Source organism: Podarcis vaucheri, assembly GCF_965113315.1.
Source record: "Podarcis vaucheri genome assembly, chromosome: 13".
Taxonomy (NCBI): domain Eukaryota; kingdom Metazoa; phylum Chordata; class Lepidosauria; order Squamata; family Lacertidae; genus Podarcis; species Podarcis vaucheri.
In genome coordinates, this window is record NC_138751.1 from 50,056,018 (window position 1) to 50,075,383 (window position 19,366).

Genomic DNA, 19,366 nt, shown 5'->3' on the forward strand with positions numbered 1-19,366 from the left:
GTCCCCCTTGGGGATTGGCCTTCTCATACAGTAAGAAGCAGGGCCAGGCTGCTGATTGGCTCCTCCATCAAAGGTGAGTGGATGAGAATCATAAAGATTGGCTCCGCCTTCTCTTTTGTCCTTTTCTTCTGCTTGTAATTGAAATGATTTTACTCAGAAAATGAATTTTGCTTAGTTCATCTTCCCCGCTAAAGGTGCATAGCTCAAAAGTCCCTGAACCATTTGTCTACAGTTTGGCAGGGCTATTAAGGCATCTTTCTCAGGTCTGCAATGGAATGGCCAAATTACCCACAAAACACTACAAGATATTAAACTATTCCTTTTTTTATCCATCCAAAATTGTAATGGCTGCTCTTGAAGTAAAACAATTGAAGCTAACCTTCTGAAAATTGATCGGATTTATGGCTTTGGAAGGGGCAGCCCTGCCTGCAAATTTCTTCCAATTCTGCCCCAAAATAATAAAAAAGTTGTAAATTTCATGTGTGTGTGTGAAAACCCATTTTAGAAGTGTGCTGCACAAAAGTCTCTGGCTCTATTTGCCTGTAATTTGGTATGCTTTATTCACAGTGGGGTTGGGCTACTATGCCTGCAAATTTCATACACTTACGTCAAAAGGGGGGGAAGTTATAACCAGTTTTTGATTCCCCAGTAATGAATATGAGGTTAAATAAAGTGCACTAAAACTCCCAAGCCAAGTTGAGCAGCCTCTGGATTGGTCTGAGCCAAACCAGGCTATTTTACAAAGTCCCAAACTGAGGTTTGAACACAATATTGAGGTTGATGCACATTCCTACCAGAAACCAACCCTAACGGACATGGCTTGTTTATCTATTTATGTCCAGAAACGGCCTCTGTTTCCTACATAATAGCAAACTGAAGTTGTATGGTTTGATTAATCAGTGATGACATTCTAGGCTAAATAGGCAAAATAAAAATGGGCAAATGGCTGGCTCTGGATGATGTCCATCCAGGTTCAAAGAACTCAAATGTGAAATTGCTGATCTTCTAACAAAAAAAAAAAAAAAAACGTGTAAATTGATCCTCCATGCCTGAGAACTGGAAAGTAGCCAACGTAACACCAATTTTTTAAAAGGGATACAGGGGGCATCCTGAAAATTAACCTGCATGACTTCTATAATATAAACCTATTGTGTTATTTGAGAGTGTAAACAAGCATACAGAAAGAGGGATCCAGATGGAATAGTGCGCTTGGACTTTCAAAAAGTTTCTGGCAAGGTACTAGACGAAAGATTCCTGTGTAAGCTTAGCAGTTATGGAATAACAGAGTTCCTCTTTTGGATCGGGAACTGGTTAAATAGCAGGAAGCAAGGAGCAGTAACAAATGGACAGTTCTCAAAATGGAGGGCTGTAGAAAGTGGTGTCTGCTGCTGATTTTATCTTATTTTTGCAGCCATTTTTAAAGTTGTTGCAAGCTACGCTGAGCACTGTGGCTCTGAGGAGGAATCTAAACACTTCAAATAAGTGAAATGCATTTCTGTTAAAGAAAATTATCTTTATTACTACATGAGAGCCAACCTGCCATATGCACATATCATTTCTGCATGGGATAAGCACCGTGATCTAAGTGTTTGGTTTAATGAGGTACTGAATACATATTTTGACTATGGTAAATTTGCAGAGCCTGACAAGAAAGAGTACTGAAGTATATAGAATTTTGTGGGCTCACGGTGTCATACAGAGTCTGAATTACGAGCATGTGGCAAAACTGACCCATGTTTTGAAAGAAGGCCCCAGTGAAGATGGATATCTCCCCCCCCCAAATGATTTTATGATCAGTATACACCTAGACAGATTGGCAGGTGTATTTCATAAACCTCAACATCTACCTTTTTCTTGACATTAACAGTCTGTGGGCTTCGATATAACAGATCAACAGTCTCCCCAAGAGTAACCGGAGGAGTTGAAATCTCGGGGTCTGGAGAGTGGCCATGGCAGGCCAGTCTCATGCGGAATAACATCCATCGTTGTGGTGCAACACTGATCAGTAACACGTGGCTTGTGTCTGCAGCTCATTGCTTCAAAGAGTAAGTTTTCAACTGGAATAAGAAATGTATGTACTGGTTGAATTATAAAGCTAAGCTCTCTGATGACTTGAGAGATCTCTTGCTGACTTGTTGAGAACATATGAAGCTGCACATCTAGCTTACCTTGCGGAAGGATGTTCCTGGGGAGAGAACAGGTGGTCTCTGGCTGTTGCTTTACCAGGTCCTTTAGCAGTTGCTGCTGTTCCCCATTACAGTGGTACCTTGGGTTATAGACACTTCAGGTTACAGACTCCGCTAATCCATAAATAGTACCTCGGGTTAAGAACTTTGCTTCAGGATGAGAACAGAAATCGCGCAGTGGCAGGGGGAGGCCCCATTAGCTAAAGTGGTGCTTTAGTTTCAGGTAAAGAACGGACCTCCAGAATGAATTAAGTTCTTAACCCGAGGTACCACTGTACTGTGACATTTTAGTGTTTTATTGTGATTGATATTTTAACTTGAGGAACATATCTGTCATCAGTGCACAGGACATTATGTTAAATTAAGCGGGTGGCACTGTGGTTTAAACCACTGAGCCTCTTGGGCTTGCCAATCAGAAGGTTGGCGGTTCGAATCCCCGCAACAGGGTGAGCTCCTGTTGCTGTCCCAGCTTCTGCCAACCTAGCTGTTCGAAAGCACACCAGTGCAAGTAGATAAATAGCTACCGCTGTGGTAGGAAGTTAAAAAGTGTTTCTGTGTGCTCTGGTTTCCGTCACGGTGTTCCGTTGCGCCAGAAGTGGCTCAGTCATGCTGGCCATATGATCCAGAAAGCTGTCTGTGGACAAACGCCGGCTCCCTCAGCCTGAAAGCGAGATGAGTGCCGCAACCCCATAGTCACCTTTGACTGGACTTAACCATCCAGGGGTCCTTTATCTTTTACCTTTCCTTATGTTAAACTACCAACTGCCACCTTTAAGCTGGTTTCTGGGCTATGCTGAAAATGCATATACTTGTGCACACTTTTCTTATCTGTCCCTTATTGTGATCCTCAGATGAAGGGTGGTATAGAAATTTAATAAATAACCATTACTGTATTTTTCCGTGTATAAGACTAGGTTTTCCCCCTCTTAAAAATGTCAAAAATTGGGGGGGGGGGGCGTCTTATACACGGATAGTAAAATACACAATTTTTTCTTAAGTCATAGTCCCCCCAAATGTCTTATACATGGGGGCGTCTTATAGGCGGAAAAATACGGTAACTTTATTGAGTTAACTTGATCGTTTTGTTTGTGAACCACCTTGACATTCTTGAAATGAAAGTCGGTATACAAATTATTTTATTATATAAAATTAATAGCCCAGAGCTGTCTACTTTGAACCAGTAGACAACACTGGGCTACTCATTTTATCATTTTATCTCCAGAAACTGATTCAGTGGTCTTTTCCAGCACATGATCCTTTTTAGCTAGAGATGCCAGCCACTGAAATTGGGACGTTCTGCATGCTGGGCATGTTTCCTCCCATGAGCTATAACTCATCCACAGCATAACAGTAGAACAAGACTTTGTATAAAAATCAGAAGGAATAAAAGGGGTATATTTGGCAAAAAGGTAATGGTTATGAGAAGTTGGTAAAAAAGATTTAAGTTTTAAACTTTAAGGTTGTTTTTATAAGACAAGATGATAATAGAGTAAGGTAACGTAAAGATAAAATATTATGAATTATGGAAAGAATTTGCTGTGACAATTATTAATCAAGATACAAGAGATGGGAGGAGGAGGAGGTCATGGAAAGAAGGTAACAGAAATTGGAGAATTTGAAACCGAGGGTTTTATTTTTTATTTTTCTTCTTATGCTTCTGTTTTTTTTTTCTTTTTTGTAATTTTGTCTTTTTTCTGTGTAATTTAAAAAAAATTGTTTCAATAAATATCATTTAAAAAATAAAAAATAAAATAAAAGGGGTATATTATTGCAGTGAACTCATAGGCCCAACCTACAGGTGAAGTTTATTTGCATGAATCCCAGCTCCCACTTTGTGTTTTTTTCCAAAAGCAGCTGCTGCAGGGTTGTAATTTTGATCTAAGCCTACCTTGTTCCTGACACCTACCTGTGATAGCTGGGGAACAAGAATGAATGGAAGTAAGAGCTGCCCTTTCCCTCACCTTACTGGTCTTTCACTCAACACTGCAGTCGCTGCAACTGCTTTTGATTTAAAAACAGTGCTGCCACATTAGGGGAAAATTCAGTACAGTGGTACCTCGGTTTACGAACTTGATCTGTTCTGGAAGTCCGTTCTTAAACTGAAATCGTTCTTAAACTGAGGCACACCTCGACCTAATGAGGCCTCCTGCTGCTGGTGCCCTTTCACTGTTCAGCTTCCGTTCGTGGACCACGGTAAAGTTTACTAACCAGAACACTGCTTCCTTTCTGCGGAGTTCATATACCAAATAGTTCGTAAACAGGGCTGTTCTTAAACCGAGGTACCACTGTATTTGGGGATCAGCTGATATCTGAAACATGGCTCTTACCCAGAGCGGTGATTACTCCAGGCATAGGCAAACTTAGCCCTCCATATGTGTCAGGGGTTCAGGAGCAGAGGCACAGGAAAGGGAGGAAACAGAGAGCGAAGGGGAGGAATCCGAAGGAAATATGAGCGATGACAGCGGCCCGAGATCTCCGAGTCTTTCCAGTGAATCGGAAGATTCACAGAAAGGAGCGCCAGGGGTCAGAGCAAGGGGGGGCCTAGGGGGACACCCCAGGAAGAAGGGACCAGAGGGGACTCAGAGAGCAGCAGTTGGAAATCGGGGCCAGCTTCCCCACCAGAGCGCAGTAGGGAGGAAGGGTCCCAGGTATCGGGATCCGGCGGCTCGCCGCAGGCGGGAGGGCATGAGTCAGGATTGGCCACACCTCCATCGGGGAGCGAGGAAATGGTCAAGAGGAAGGTAGAAGGTTGGGCGCGCGCGCCAAGTTCAAATGCACAGGAAGGCGGCACAGTAAGCAGCCCGGATAGGGAGCCAGGTCCTAAAGCCCGCCACAAGGAGGGAGAAGGGTCCGGGGGGTCAGCGTCAGAAGAGTCCAGGAAGGAAGAGACCACGGGGGGCAGAGGGACCCAGAGAAGGAAGGAAAGACGGAAGAGGTGGAGTAAGGCTAGAGTATTAAGTTGGTGTACAGGAGGCGGAGACTCAGACGGAGCTTCGCCGGTCTAGCTTCTAAGACGTAGAGCTGCGCGCTGCGGCTTGAAAATGGAAACTGTAACTCAATAAAGACTTTTATACAGTGTTGCCGGCTAGCGTGGTCCTCTGTGAGCTGGGATCTGGAAGCAGCTCTGACAATATGTTTTGGAACTACAATTCCCATCATCCCTGACCACTGGTCCTGCTAGCTAGGGATCATGCAAGTTGTAGTCCCAAAACATCTGGAGCGACAACTTTGCCTATGCCTGGATTACTCCATGCCAAGGTAGCTCAAATTCAAAATAGAGGATATAAATTAAGCACATATGCACATTTCTACTTTGTACAGCTTCATCTGCTTTCAGTTTCTGGGTGTGGGAAAAGGGGTTGGAGTGGTGGTAGCTGTCAAGAAAGGGGAACTATGGGGACAGCCTAGAGTATGACCTTACCTAGAAATACATGTTGTAGAGATCAAACAGTGAACTCACAATATTGTGTTTTCTTTGTAACGCTAATGTGAGTGTAAGTATTGGAAGGGAAGAATCAGCGGAAGAGGGATGTATAACCTTCCCCCCTCTTGAGAATTATCATCTGTAAATAACATCTCCTCCCTCTGCCACATTTATACTGCTCTTCTCTAGTTGGGCTCTCAGCTGGGAGATCCGATTTGCCAAGAAGAAGCTAGCAGGCATGGGAAGGGTTAAGCAACCTCTCCTCCTGCCCACTGATGCTCTTTTAAACATCGTCTCCCAGTTTTTGTATTAGCTAATCACATATTGATTTGGGGACATGTGTACTGACAAAGAGTGCTCAGAATCAGGGAGTCAGATATGAATAATAATAATAATAATAATAATAATAATAATAATAATAATTTATTTATACCCCGCCCATCTGGCTGAGTTTCCCCAGCCACTCTGGGCGGCTCCCAATCAAGTGTTAAAAACAGTACAGCGTTAAATATTAAAAACTTCCCTGAACAGGGCTGCCTTAAGATGTCTTCTGAATGTCAGGTAGTTGTTTATCTCCTTGACATCTGATGGGAGGGCATTCCACAGGGCGGGCGCCACTACCGAGAAGGCCCTCTGTCTGGTTCCCTGTAGCCTCACTTCTCGCAATGAGGGAACCACCAGAAGGCCCTTGGTGCTGGATCTCAGTGTCCGGGCTGAACGATGGAGGTGGAGACACTCCTTCGGGTATACAGGACCGAGGCCGTTTAGGGCTTTAAAGGTCAGCACCAACACTTTGAATCGTGCTCAGAAACGTACTGGGAGCCAATGCAGATCTCTCAGAACCGGTGTTATGTGGTCCCGGCGGCCACTCCCAGTCACCAGTCTAGCTGCCGCATTCTGGATTAATTGCAGTTTCCGGGTCACCTCCAAAGGTAGCCCCACGTAGAGCGCGTTGCAGTAGTCCAAGCAGAAGATAACTAGAGCATGCACCACTCTGGGAAGACAGTCCGCGGGCAGGTAGGGTCTTAGCCTGCATACCAGGTGGAGCTGGTAGACAGCTGCCCTGGACACAGAGTTAACCTGCGCCTCCATGGACAGCTGTGAGTCCAAAATGACTCCCAGGCTGCGCACCTGGTCCTTCAGGGGCACAGTTACCCCATTCAGGACCAGGGAATAGCAATGGGAGAAGGAGAAATAGCAGCTTGTTCAGGGAAATAACATTCCACCAACCAAAGTGGAGGTCCTTCTCAAATCCTTTCACAGATGGGTCTTCACTAGACGCCGCTCACATACTTCCAAAGCCTTGTGTGACCGTGAGGATTGCAGCTTGTTGCTTTGCTTTTTCTTTAGAAAAGATGAAGACAACAAAGAATATCAAAATGCTGATTAGTAACATCATAATCAGTTCAATAGGAGCTAGAATACTTCTCTGCTTTCTCTTTCTGTTGTGGATCTGCGTATGAACAAGTCCAGCAATGTTGTGATTCGCTCTAATCTGTTGCTTCTTTTCAGTTCCAGTAACCCACGCTTATGGACTGTTAGCTTTGGAACCTATCTGACACCTTCACTACTTGTACGGCCTGTCAAGACCATTATAGTTCATGAAAAGTACCGTTATCCAGCCCATGAATATGACATTGCTGTTCTGCAGCTGGCTAAACGTGTGGAATTCACAAATGCTGTTCATCGGGTTTGCCTTCCAGATGCAAGTGAGAGGATTCCATATAATATAGATGCTGTTATTACAGGATGGGGAGCAATGAGTGATGATGGTAAGCACATCTACTTAGAAGAAGACAGTATTTTGTATGATAAGATTAAGGGTAGGAGTGGGAATGTATCTTTTGTCAGTGTTAAGATTTAAGGAGATGAAGACAGGGATGGATTCTTTATTGCACAGGAGATTATGTTAAATTACCAATGCCATCTTTAAACTGGCCTCAGGGCTATGCTGAAAATGCATGTTCACACTTCCCTATTCCCATCTAATTGTACATGCAGTTTTTTGAACCTTGTACAGGGAGTGGCCAGGCAGGGAGCAGGGGAATGATAGCAGATTGCTGAGGGCTGCTGGTTTCTGTGCAGATGAGAAAATGCTGAGTAGGGAAGAAAATGATAATTGTAGAGGGGATGAGACCCCTCCCCCAAGCTGTCAAACGAGAGAAAAGGAAGATGAAGAGAAGATGAAAGAAATCTTCGCCTGAGTGGAAGAAGAAATCATGGAGCCTAGAAGGGAAAGGCTCAACTGCAGAGACACAAATATCTTCCCCCTTAAATCTCTTATATTCATGCAAGTTTAAGCAGCTGTGGCTAATCTTATATGACACACCATATGCCTTGCCTTACCTAGAGCAAAATTATTTGATGCACTGATGAATATTTTCCGTTTAGGTGAAACCCCTAATGTTCTTCAAGAAGCAACAGTAAAGCTCATAGACTCCACCACTTGTAATAGAAAAGAAGTGTACAATGGGGCCATAACGCCTGGGATGATATGTGCTGGGTACCTGGAAGGAGGAGTAGATTCCTGTCAGGTATGTCCACTCTCATCTGATAAAATTAATCCCCTGTAAACAAAGGTGACATTCCTGTGGGAAGAATATATTTAAAGGAACATCACTTCCTGGTTTTGAGTACAGTCATACCTCGGGTTGCGAACGCTGTGAGTTGTGCATTTTCGGGTTACCGACTGCGCTGAATCTGGAAGTACCAGAACAGGTAACTTCTGGGGTTTGGCGCTTGTGCATCTGCAGAAGCGCAAAATGAGGTCAAGCGCATGCACAGAAGCGCCGAATCGCGTCACGCGCATGTGCAGACGCAGCGCTTCAGGTTGCAAACGCTTCAGGTTGCAAGCGTGCCTCCCGCACGGATCACGTTTGCAACCCGAGGTATGACTGTATTAGAAACCTTCCTCAATGCCCCATACTTACTCTTATTTATTAAAAAATATATTTATAACCTGTCCTTCATTAATACAGATACCAGGGTGGGGTATAGAACACAAAATAAAAGCAATCAATGAAATAAGCAGCAATAGATGTAAAAACACACCATCAAGCAAATAAATCAGCTAAAAACAAAAGAACGGAGGAGAGGCAGGAGTCCTTGCCACAGTGAGCCCTGAACTGAGTCTGTGCTTCCATCTCAAGGCTGGAAGGCTGGATCCGCCATCTGTACTGGGATGGCTTCTCTAGAGAAGCTCTTGCTGGAGATAATGCTTGTGAAACACAGCAGCACTACATTGGCTCCAGTTGCTCCACCTGTACACACTCAAACTAAGCATTCTTCTTTGCGGTCTCTGCAGTTCCCCATATGGGTTCCTTGTCTGCACACAGCACAGCACACAACTAGAGCTAAAGACTCAACTGTTTTGGCGTACCCAGTGGCGTACCCAGAAGGGTAAGGCCAGCACCTTCCCACTCATTTCTTTTCTGTCTGCCTTAGCAGCAGCCATGTCTGAGACTAAAGTCCGTGGACTGAGTCTGTCTCTCCCCCTCATTCTTCCTTTCGTCATTTTTTCTCCTCCTCTCTTTCTTTCCTGCCTTTTCCATTTGTGTTTTAACTATTGGAACTCGCGGAATACCAGTTCTCTTTCAAATCAAGACTTCTTTTCTTGTTCTTGCAAACACAACCATGTGGGATGAAGAGGGGCCCTCTCTTTGAATGAATAACCACTATGTGTCAACTAAGAACATACAAATACATCCTACTACTACTCAGTGGTTTCTCTCTCACACTGGCTCTGATCCAGAGATACACATACAAAACCCTGAAAGGCCTGCATCTAGCTCTGGACACATAGAATTGCTTCTGTTAAAATGCCTGGCTCTTTGATTAAACTGTTGCAAAATTCAAAAACAGCTATCCTGTTGTCTCTGGTTTGGCGGGGGGGGGGGGAATAACATTTGCAAAATGCATAAACATAGGTAGGGAGGGACAACAGCAAGTACAACACCTGAATGTACTTTTAACATTAACTTAAAATGAATATATTTTAGCTTCATGCTGCCCCTTTAATCTTCTGCTTCTACTGAAAATCAATGTTTTATTAAAACTCCCTTTCCTCCCCCTCTAGGGTGACTCTGGTGGCCCGCTGGTTACACCTGACACAAGAAACATGTGGTATCTTGTCGGCATAGTGAGCTGGGGAGATGAGTGTGCTAAGCCAAATAAGCCTGGAGTCTACACACGAGTGACTTACTTTCGGGACTGGATTACCAAATATACTGGGCTCTGATGCAAAATTTGTACGTTTTGCACATCATAGGCGGTATGCAGGTCATACTTGTTTGTAACTTGTGCAAAAGTCCTTTACGTGAGATTGTCTGCCTTCTTTCCAGAGTTGTTGGCATTGCTCTGGTATGTTAAGAAGTAATGGAGGCAGACTGTTAAGCAGTATTTATTTACAGTATTCACACAGGCTTTCCTCACAAAATAAGGGTAACCTTCCCTTGCATAGCTTGAATGATTCCCCCCCCCCCACTTTCCTCTGTTTTCTATTCCCCTCTCCCTTTCCCTGTCATGGAAGCTGCATGTTAGCAGGAAATATTGTGAGTTCAGAATATGGAAGGATATGCCCATTGGCTTCTGCCACTAAACAGCTACAACAGCAGTCAGGGCTGGCGCCAGAGGTGAACACAAAATGGCGCTCCCCACTAGGGAAGGTGAGTGAAAATCTGCATCGGAAACAAGTTTACCCAATGGTTGAAGTGAGAATCCAAGGCCGTTTCTGGGTGGGGAGGGAGGGGAAGGTGCCCGCTCTGAATCATGCCAGGCATGTGCAGAGCCCAGGAGACTCCAGAGGTCACTCCTGCCATTTCCTCGCTGGGGTAGGAGACCAGCAGCACCTCCTGTTTGACAAATGGCCGCCTAGGGGGAAGCTGCCAAGGAGGTGGCCGATCTCACCTCCAAGGAGTGTGCTGCTGTAGCCATCTCTGCCAGTGCATTTATTGAGAGGCTGAATCTGCTGCCCCTGTGAATCCTGCTGCCAGAGGTTACCTCACTTTGCCTCATGGGTGCATAGCTGTCAACTTACAGATTTGAAAATAAGGGACCAGTAGCCTTGGAAATAAGGGATCAGCAGCCAAAATAAGGGATTTTCCAGGCACAGGTATGTTCAACTTCTGAGCCCCTCTGAGCCAAAGGCAGAAAGCCCAGCCAGCAGCCAAACAAAGCCTCATCAATAAGGGACAGCAGCGGGACATGGCGCTGGGATAAGGGACTGTCCCGCCAAATAAGGGACGCTTGACAGCTATGCATGGGTGGCTGCCCCTGACAGCCTTCAATAAACACACAAGACGTAACCGGCTGTATGTTTGAATAAATTAAGTGTACTATTCATTGTATTAAATTGTAGATTTCAACAGAAGTAGCTCATAAAGTTCAACGGAAAAAGTAGAAGACCCAGTGGATCAGTTCATTCTCTAATCAGTTCATGCATAAGGTCCATATATGTTTAAGTGTCTATTCCACCTGTCTGTTCATAGATTCCAACAATCCACACAAAAGGTTGTTCCAGTTCCACAGAATCCTTTCACAGAGTCTAAGACAAGGATTTCCAGAATATTAGCCTTGTTTCGTCATCCTGGGCTTCATCAGGATTACAATATTGTATTTATCTACAATTATCTAGAGTTTGTACTACTGATGAAGCCCAGAATGGCGAAACAAGGCTAATATTCTGGAAATCCTTGAATAGTACAATGAATAGTAAAGGTAAAGGTACCCCTGCCCGTACGGGCCAGACACTTCCGGGTCACATGGCCAGCGTGACAAGCTGCATCTGACGAGCCAGCACAGCACACGGAACGCCGTTTACCTTCCCGGTAGTAAGCGGTCCCTATTTATCTACTTGCACCCGGGGGTGCTTTCGAACTGCTAGGTTGGCAGGTGCTGGGACCGAGTGATGGGAGCGCACCCCGCCGCGGGGATTCGAACCGCCGACCAGACGATCAGCAAGTCCTAGGCGCTGAGGCTTTTACCCACAGCGCCACCCGCATCCCTAGTACACTTTAGTATACTTTATTTATTCAAAAGTACAGCTGGTTACGTCTTGTGTGTTTATTGAATATGTTTCACGTAACCAGAGGTTTGTTGTTGTTTTGTTCCTGACAGCAGTCACAGATAAGGTGGACACCTTGAAGTGAACTGCATAGGACATTCTCTCTAGAGGTAGAGCATACCAAGTTCCAGAGAATGGGAAGCAGCAGTTTCACTGCAAGGCATTCAGATGAGGCCATTGCCCTGAATTTTATCATGTAGAATCACTGCCATATTCCCCTTTGCCTTGCATCCAGAAACATGCTAGTAGTACCTTTTCCTGCATTACTGTATCAGGAACATTATGGCAGGCCTGCTAGACACTTTCAACCAGCAGCAAAAACTACACATTTTTTCAGAATTCCTATACAGTGGTACAGTCATACCTCGGGTTGTGAACGTGATCTGTGTGGGAGGCACGTTTGCAACCCGCCACGTTTGCAGCCTGAAGTGCTGTGTCTGTGCATGATGTTATTTTGTGCTTCTGCGCATGCGCCAAAACCCAGAAGTAACGCGTTCCAGTACTTCCGGGTTCAGTGTAGTCCGTAACCCAAAAACGCAGAACCCACAGCGTTCGTAACCCGAGCTATGACTGTACCTTGGTTTACGAACGTAATCTGTTCCGGAAGTCCGTTCTTAAACCAAGGCATGCTTTCCCATAGCAGTGGGGGACTCAATTTACAAATACAATACACTCAACATGTTCTGCTTCCAAGGCAAAGTTCACAAACCCAAACACCTACTTTCGGGTTTGCAGCGTTCTTAATCCAAGTTGTTCATAAACTACTAAGCGGTTCTTAAACCAAGGTACCACTGTATTGCCTTGCTGGCACTCTAGTACAGTGATGTACGTAGGTGCCATGCATTTTGGAACTTTGTAAAATTTCACACTCTGTTTTTGTCAGCGTGTCTTCATCACATACACACAAGCTGATGATGGGAGCGAGTTAAGTTGCACAAATCTTTTAATTGCACAACCTGAATTTGCCAAAATAGTGCTAGTCTGAAAGCACTGTTAGAGTGATGATAGATGTAATATATCATCAAGCTTCCTTGGGCTTCACAGCTGAAATTTAAGTTATACATGCTAGCGAATCAAATGCTACCTAAGGCGTCAGTCTTGTCCACCTTAAAAAACAAACTGCTGCATGTATGCTAATTTGTTCTTCTTGAACAAAATTAGTGAAACAGCTGTCCAAGGAATATTAAGGGGTGGGGTGGGGGAGAGTTTCTTGGCAGCAGCATGGATTCCAGCCTATAAACTTTCAGGACTGAGCTGAGCATACTTACAAAACTACCTTCCTAATCTAAAAACATTTACGTTTGTCTTCACTCAAAAAACATCCAAGGATCAAAAGTTTATGCAAAACTAGAAAAAGTCACTTACTTGAGTGATGCAAAAGACAGTGCCTGGAGCTATGGATATTGTTACTTTCTCCTAAATTAAGGTGTGGATAAATAATTCATTTTCAGTTAAGATGTAAGAGTAGTCAACTACCGTATGTTCTACGCAGAGCAGGCCCACTGAAAATAATGAACACGACTAAGCTTGGTCCTTTAATTTCAATGGGTCTACTTTGAGTAAAACTTAAATCGCTATTCACCTGAATGATTTAAGGGCAACTGGTTTTAATATTTCCAGAGATGGATAATTGGCCATTGTATGCGCCTGCCTTTCCAATAGACCTTGGTATAACCTGAAATGTGCATAACACCAAACAGAGTCTCATGGAACAGAATCTCTCCAAAGGTGGTAGACTCTCCTTCATTGGAGATATTTAAGCAGAGGATGGATGGCCATCTGACGGGGTGCTTTAGTTGAGATTCATGCATTGGAAGGGGTTGGACTAGATGACCGTTGGGGTCCCTTCCACCTCTACAATTCAGTGATTCTATATGTATGTCTGCTATCTCCTCCAAGACTTCAGCTTTTTGATTCTTACCTACCGGATGCAGACACGGATGGCTATGTTTCTAGCCAATTTTTCCTCCTCCACACCTGCCTTGTTTTCCAACTGCCTTTCACACTATTTTGTAACATTTTGGTTGGCATAATGAAAGTATTGTCCCAATATGATTTTTGGAATTTAATTTATCCTTGAATTTCATTTTAGCAGCTCATGGGTAACTTCTTTCTCAATGTCATGGGCGTTAGCATGGTGGGTAAATAAATAAAAATACTTAACTAATGACCAATTGCATTGCAGATAACTTGGTTCTACCCCCCCTCCCCCCAATAAATCCAGGCTATGCCCATGCTCAGTGTCCTATATTTGAAAAGCAGGAGAACTGCATGTTGGTGCTAATGATTCAAGAACACGGAGAAAAGAAATAAAGGAACTCTGAAGAAGGATCTTCTTTACCTTTTAAGATTAAATAATGGAAGAAACTTATCACAACATACTTTTGTTTGGTCGTCTTTCTACGTTTCTATCTCTAAATCACTCATTAAACCATTTTCTTATACATACTGAAGTATATCAGTAGCTTTTTTACTTGTCTGCAGATGCCAATCAAGTATGAAACAACAAAAACGACAAAGACAGACTTCCATTTCAGATTGGGGTTTTATGGCTGCAAGGAGGAAAGCACAGAGAACTCTTTCACTGAGTTCACATGGGGTAGGGGGCAAAATTCTGTTCAGGGTGATATAGTGTCCATCTTTACACAAGTCCACCTTTGCTGCTGCAGGTGAAGAGATTCCTACATGCTTCTTGAGAAGGTCACAAGAAAAAGGTGTGGTTACAGAGGATTTAAATGGGGATTCTAACAAACCCTACAGCTGCAACACTAATTCCTGAAGGCCTCTGTTGTCAAATCCATGACTTCCTTTCACTCAGTTCTACTTTGTCTGGTAATAATTGATGGGTTGCAGAAGCCAAAACTTTCACCACATCATTATAATATAATTTCAGACACATTTCATATTGTTTGTGGTGAGGTTTCCTTTTTCTTTTTCAGAAAATTAATTAGACTTTTGTGGATTATAGGCACAGCTAAATATTACATGTTCGAATGCGGTGTTTTTTAGTTTTTAAACTTTGATATTTCTATTCTGATTTTTCAATTTGTTATATATACATGTGTGTGTGTGTGTACACACATAAGTACACGTACACACACACACACACGTATCCTAGCCAATTAAGAATGTAACTAGACTTTTAAGATTGGAGAAAGGGTTATTGTTTCACTTGTGTAAGGTATTTGCCTTTACCCATCTTAGACTGACATTCTTCAGCTATAGAATATTCTAAGGCTGTCTTCTTATCAGTAGGACATCTTCCCAATGCCTTGAATGAGTTTTAGATCCAAATATGCTAGATGAACTTCAGAACATTTATAGCCCACATCTCTGATTAGGACTACAAGTAGGGAGCAACTGATTTATCTCCATAAGAATCATTGGTACATGCTAAGGAATATAATAAGGAACTTAGAGGAAGCATGTTGTTCCTGAAATATGTTTCAGTAGCTGTAACGAAACAGAAAGTGAAAACCAAGCACTTGGTGATAACAATTTTTCATTGGTTTCATACCTATTGTGAAGTTGATTCAGAGCAGGGATGGCCAAACTTGGCCCTCCAGCTGTTTTGGGACTACAATTCCCATCATCCCTGACCACTGGTCCTGTTAGCTAGGGGTGATGGGAGTTGTAGTTCCAAAACAGCTGGTGGGCCAAGTTTGGCCATTACTGAATTAGAGTACAGTGGTACCTTGGGTTACAAATGCTTCGGGTTACAAACTCCACTAACCCGGAAGTACTACCCTGGGTTGAGAACTTTGCCCCAGGATGAGAACAGAAATCGCACGCTGGTGGTGTGGCGGCAGCAGGAGGTCCCATTAGCGCAGTGTTTCCCAACCTTTTTTGGGCAAAGGCACACTTGTTTCATGAAAAAAATCTTGAGGCACACCACCATTAGAAAATGTTTAAAAAATTAACTCTGTGCCTATATTGACTATATATAAAGTAATTCTCTTTAATAGGAATCAAATAAACACAAAGAAAGTATTTTATAATTACTTTATTATGAAATAGTAAGTAAACAGAAATATGAAAAATTATAAAATACTTTATTCAGTGCGCAACCTGGGCCTGTTTGGCTGAACACAAAGCTGATATTCTGGCTGGAATCGAAGAAAGACACACACGTAGCTCTTCGTCAACAGCTCTCAGTCTCTCTCTGTATTTAGTTTTTATAGCAATCATGCTTGAAAAGCTCAACTCACAGAGATATGTAGTGGAAAATGGGAGCAATGTCAAAATAGCTTTGTTTGCCAGAAGGGGGAACTCCTTGGCAGTTTCCAACCAAAAACTGTCCAAAGGTAGATCAGCAAATCTTAGCTTGAAACCACGATTTTGTCTCAATTCAGTTAGTTCCTCCTGCTCCTGTAAAGTCATGTCCTTTCCACCAACTGATGCTGAGCTATAAGGGTCCCTAACCCAGTCAAGGCATTCAGTGGAGACTGAAGAGAAATAAAATGGCAACTTCCCCTCGAGAGTTTTTAAATGTTTAACTATTATCTCACACAGTGCAGCAGTGTGAATACCTTGCCATTGCTTGGTGAGTGTGAACATTTCAAGATTGCCACTTTCCACGTGTTGATGCCAGAGTTGCACCTTTGAACGGAATCCATTTATTTTATTTGTACTTGTAAGCAGGTTTTCATTTCGGCCTTGCATTTGTGTGTTCAGTTCATTCAGATGATGAAATATATCTGCCAGGTATGCCAGCCTTGCACACCACTCATCACTTGCAAGCAGTTTTGCGTAATCTGTCCTCTCATTTGTCAGAAACACTTTAAGTTCCTCCCGCAGCTCATACACACAAACCAAGACCTTGCCACGCGACAACCACCGGACCTCCGTATGAAACAGCAAGGTTTTATGCTTCGCTCCCATCTCCTCACACAAAGCTGCAAATATGCGACTTTTCACATGTCGTGACTTTACAAAGTTTACCATGCGCACAACATCATCCAACACATGAACTAGGTCTGCTGGTAAAGTCTTGGCTACGAGGGCCTCACGGTGTAAAAAACAATGCGTAATAATCACATCTGGATTTCTTTCCTTCACTCTGCTTACAAAGCCTTTGGTGTGCCCGACCATGGCTGCAGCTCCATCGGTGCAGACACTTGTGCAGTTTTCCCACTTAAGTCCTCCTTGTTCAAGGTATTCTGATGTGACCCGAAAAATTTCTTCTCCTGTTGTTTTTTCTGGCAATGCCTTGCAAAAAAAGAAGTTTTCTCTAATTGCATCACCATCAACAAAACGCACATTGGCCAAGAGTTGAGCATGTCCACTGATATCAGTAGACTCGTCAAGTTGCAATGCAAATTTCTCACTGATACAGATCTTTTCCAAAACCACACTTTCGATGTCTGCAGACATGTCATTAATACGTCTGGAAATTGTGTTGTCTGAGAGAGGGACTTTGGCTATTTCCTTAGCTGCTTCAGGTCCGAGCATCTCCTCTACAATAGCTTTGCAGGCGGGAAGTATTAATGTCTCTGCCACAGTGTGCGACTTTTTTGACTTGGCTATAAGTTCAGCAACGTGATAGCTAGCTTTAAGAGCTCTTTCATTTACCTTTGTGGTTTTTCTCATGAAAGTTGCCTGTTTCTCCGTGTTTTCATGCAGGCGAACAAAATAGTCCGCATTCTTGTTTTGAAGTGAAGGGTGTTTCGTTTGGAGATGGCGTTTAAGTTTGCGTGGGACCATAGCACTGTTAGCTAGCTTTTCACCACACACCACGCACAGTGGAGTTGGTTGGTTTGCATCTCCGGTGAAAGTAAATCCAAATGAAATATAGCTTTCGCTATATTGCCTTGTGCCAGAGAATTTGCTTGAGCTAACCATCTTTGCTTTCTTTTCATCCCCACTCATACTTGGGCTCTCATCTGGCTCCAAATTTTGTTCAGAGTCCAGTTCTTTTCTTTTCAAAAACTTGTCCATCACTGCAGTATCCGGCCTCTCTGCAGTGCCGACTCCCGCTGAGTCCTGGTCTCTGTGCTCGGGCGGGAAGGAAGTCGGAAGATGATGTCCTACTGTGATAGGTCCAGGCTGGAGTCCGGACCAATCATAGCCAGGCAAAAACATGCATACTGTGTGAGCTCAATGCAGCGGCTCATTTCTGCAAAGGAAAAAAAAAAGGGTTTAGATGGGGGGGAGAGGCGGGGTAGTCGTTATACAGAACAGTTTTTACTGCCTGTATTATGGGCATGAATTATACATGGGAATGGCGGGAAGAGTGACGGCAGCACACGCAAAAGCGGAAGCCACGAGGTCCCCGAGGGCCTAGTGTGCCGCGGAACAGCGGTTGAAAAACACTGGATTAGAGAGGGCAAGAGCAAGGCAATTTCCATTGAGCTTCATGGCTAAGCAAGGAATTGAACTTCCAACATGGATGTCTTCCCCAGTTTACAGAAAACCTAAAAAGGTGGTTGCTAGTAAGCTCTGAATTTTGCCTCTGTATTTATGTACTGAATCATCATTTTAAATCTAGAATACAACATTGATCCTAAATTTAATATACAGAGACATGATGCTGGAGGAATTAAGATTATTTCAGATTAATTTACAATATAATAATGACTTAGTTTAATTTATGTGTTATTAAATTGTACATTGTTGTATATATTGTGCTTTTTTAAAAAAATACAAGCATTTCCTAAAAATAATCTATAACAGAGCACCAGAAACGTATGAAAATCCTATGAGAGAAGAGAGCAAATGTTATTAGAAGCTGGGGAAATATCCATGTAAACGTAACGGACTCAAATACTTAAAAGGAGGTGCTGAGCCCTTGACATATGCCTGTAAAAAGGTGGTTGTTGGCGTTGTTAATTGAATTAGTATTCTGCCTTTCAACCCAAACATCTCCAGGGCAGTAATATAGCTGGCATGAGTCTGATTTAAATTGTGCTTATACTGTGAATCTAAATTCAATTTCATTTATAATGAATTGATTTATTATTTATTAAAGTATTTAGGCTGCCTTTCGGGATAAAGAAATCCCCACAGAGTGGTTTGCAATGCAATGCATTACAATAAATAAAATAAAATAAAATAAAATCTATTTAAAGCTCCACAAAGGTTATGTGGGACACTGTTCAAACTCTTTGTGATTAGGATTTCAATAATTTCCTGATAGTCCAGTTCTCTGTATTTCCCAGGTGATCCTTATTTCACCTGGCCTTGGCTTTCCTTGTGCTGACTATCCATTTTCTTTCATAGTATGGGAAGAGACTGTCCGCCCAAACAAGCCCAACTGCTGCCTGCTTTACAGAACCTCCTGGATGACTACGGATTTGTGTCACTGCCCATTTCCATGAAAGATTTATTCATGCATTTTGCACAATGCCACAATCCCACATGCAACTTTTAAAAAGGATAATAAAGGATGATCTGCATGACTGCCTTGGCAAGCGCAATACCTGCCAGGCTCAACGGCCGATCTCGCGCTGCCGCTTCCCACGCTCTCAAGGCCCCGGGAGGAGGAAGGCGTGAAGGGAATCCCGAAGGCGCGAAAACCTCGTGCATGCGCAGGCCTTCCGCCTGCGACAGCCCAGTAGGCCGGCCGAAGCGAGCTAGCGTGCGGCAGAGCGGCGATGGGATGTGGGAGGGAGCTCGCTCGCCACCCCGTGTGTGCCTATGTGGGGCACGTTACAGCCCCGTGACATCAGCGCCACGCAGGCAGCCAGGCAGGCAGAC

General features: G+C 43.5%; 1 protein-coding gene and 2 long non-coding RNA genes across 3 annotated transcripts in view; 1 reads left to right on the top strand and 2 right to left on the bottom strand.

Annotated features, from left to right (window-relative positions):
* LOC309516255 (transmembrane protease serine 11E-like) overlaps positions 1 to 10,672 on the top strand; it is a 69,978-nt gene extending 59,306 nt beyond the window's left edge. The window contains exons 7-10 of the mRNA XM_082194981.1: positions 1,868 to 2,045; positions 7,123 to 7,382; positions 8,002 to 8,144; positions 9,686 to 10,672. Coding sequence (XP_082051107.1) covers positions 1,868 to 2,045; positions 7,123 to 7,382; positions 8,002 to 8,144; positions 9,686 to 9,847 — 743 coding nt within the window. The 3' untranslated portion in view covers positions 9,848 to 10,672. The remainder of the gene's footprint in view (positions 1 to 1,867; positions 2,046 to 7,122; positions 7,383 to 8,001; positions 8,145 to 9,685) is intronic.
* On the bottom strand, positions 6,009 to 15,492 carry LOC309516434. The gene is made up of 3 exons (XR_014212917.1): positions 13,037 to 15,492; positions 7,957 to 8,117; positions 6,009 to 7,346 (listed from the first exon to the last, which is right to left on the bottom strand). It is a non-coding gene; the product is annotated as an uncharacterized lncRNA (long non-coding RNA).
* Positions 15,493 to 15,659: 167 nt separating this feature from the next.
* LOC309516400 lies at positions 15,660 to 17,816 on the bottom strand. The gene is made up of 2 exons (XR_014212881.1): positions 16,613 to 17,816; positions 15,660 to 15,753 (listed from the first exon to the last, which is right to left on the bottom strand). It is a non-coding gene; the product is annotated as an uncharacterized lncRNA (long non-coding RNA).
* Between the last annotated feature and the right edge of the window lie 1,550 nt (positions 17,817 to 19,366).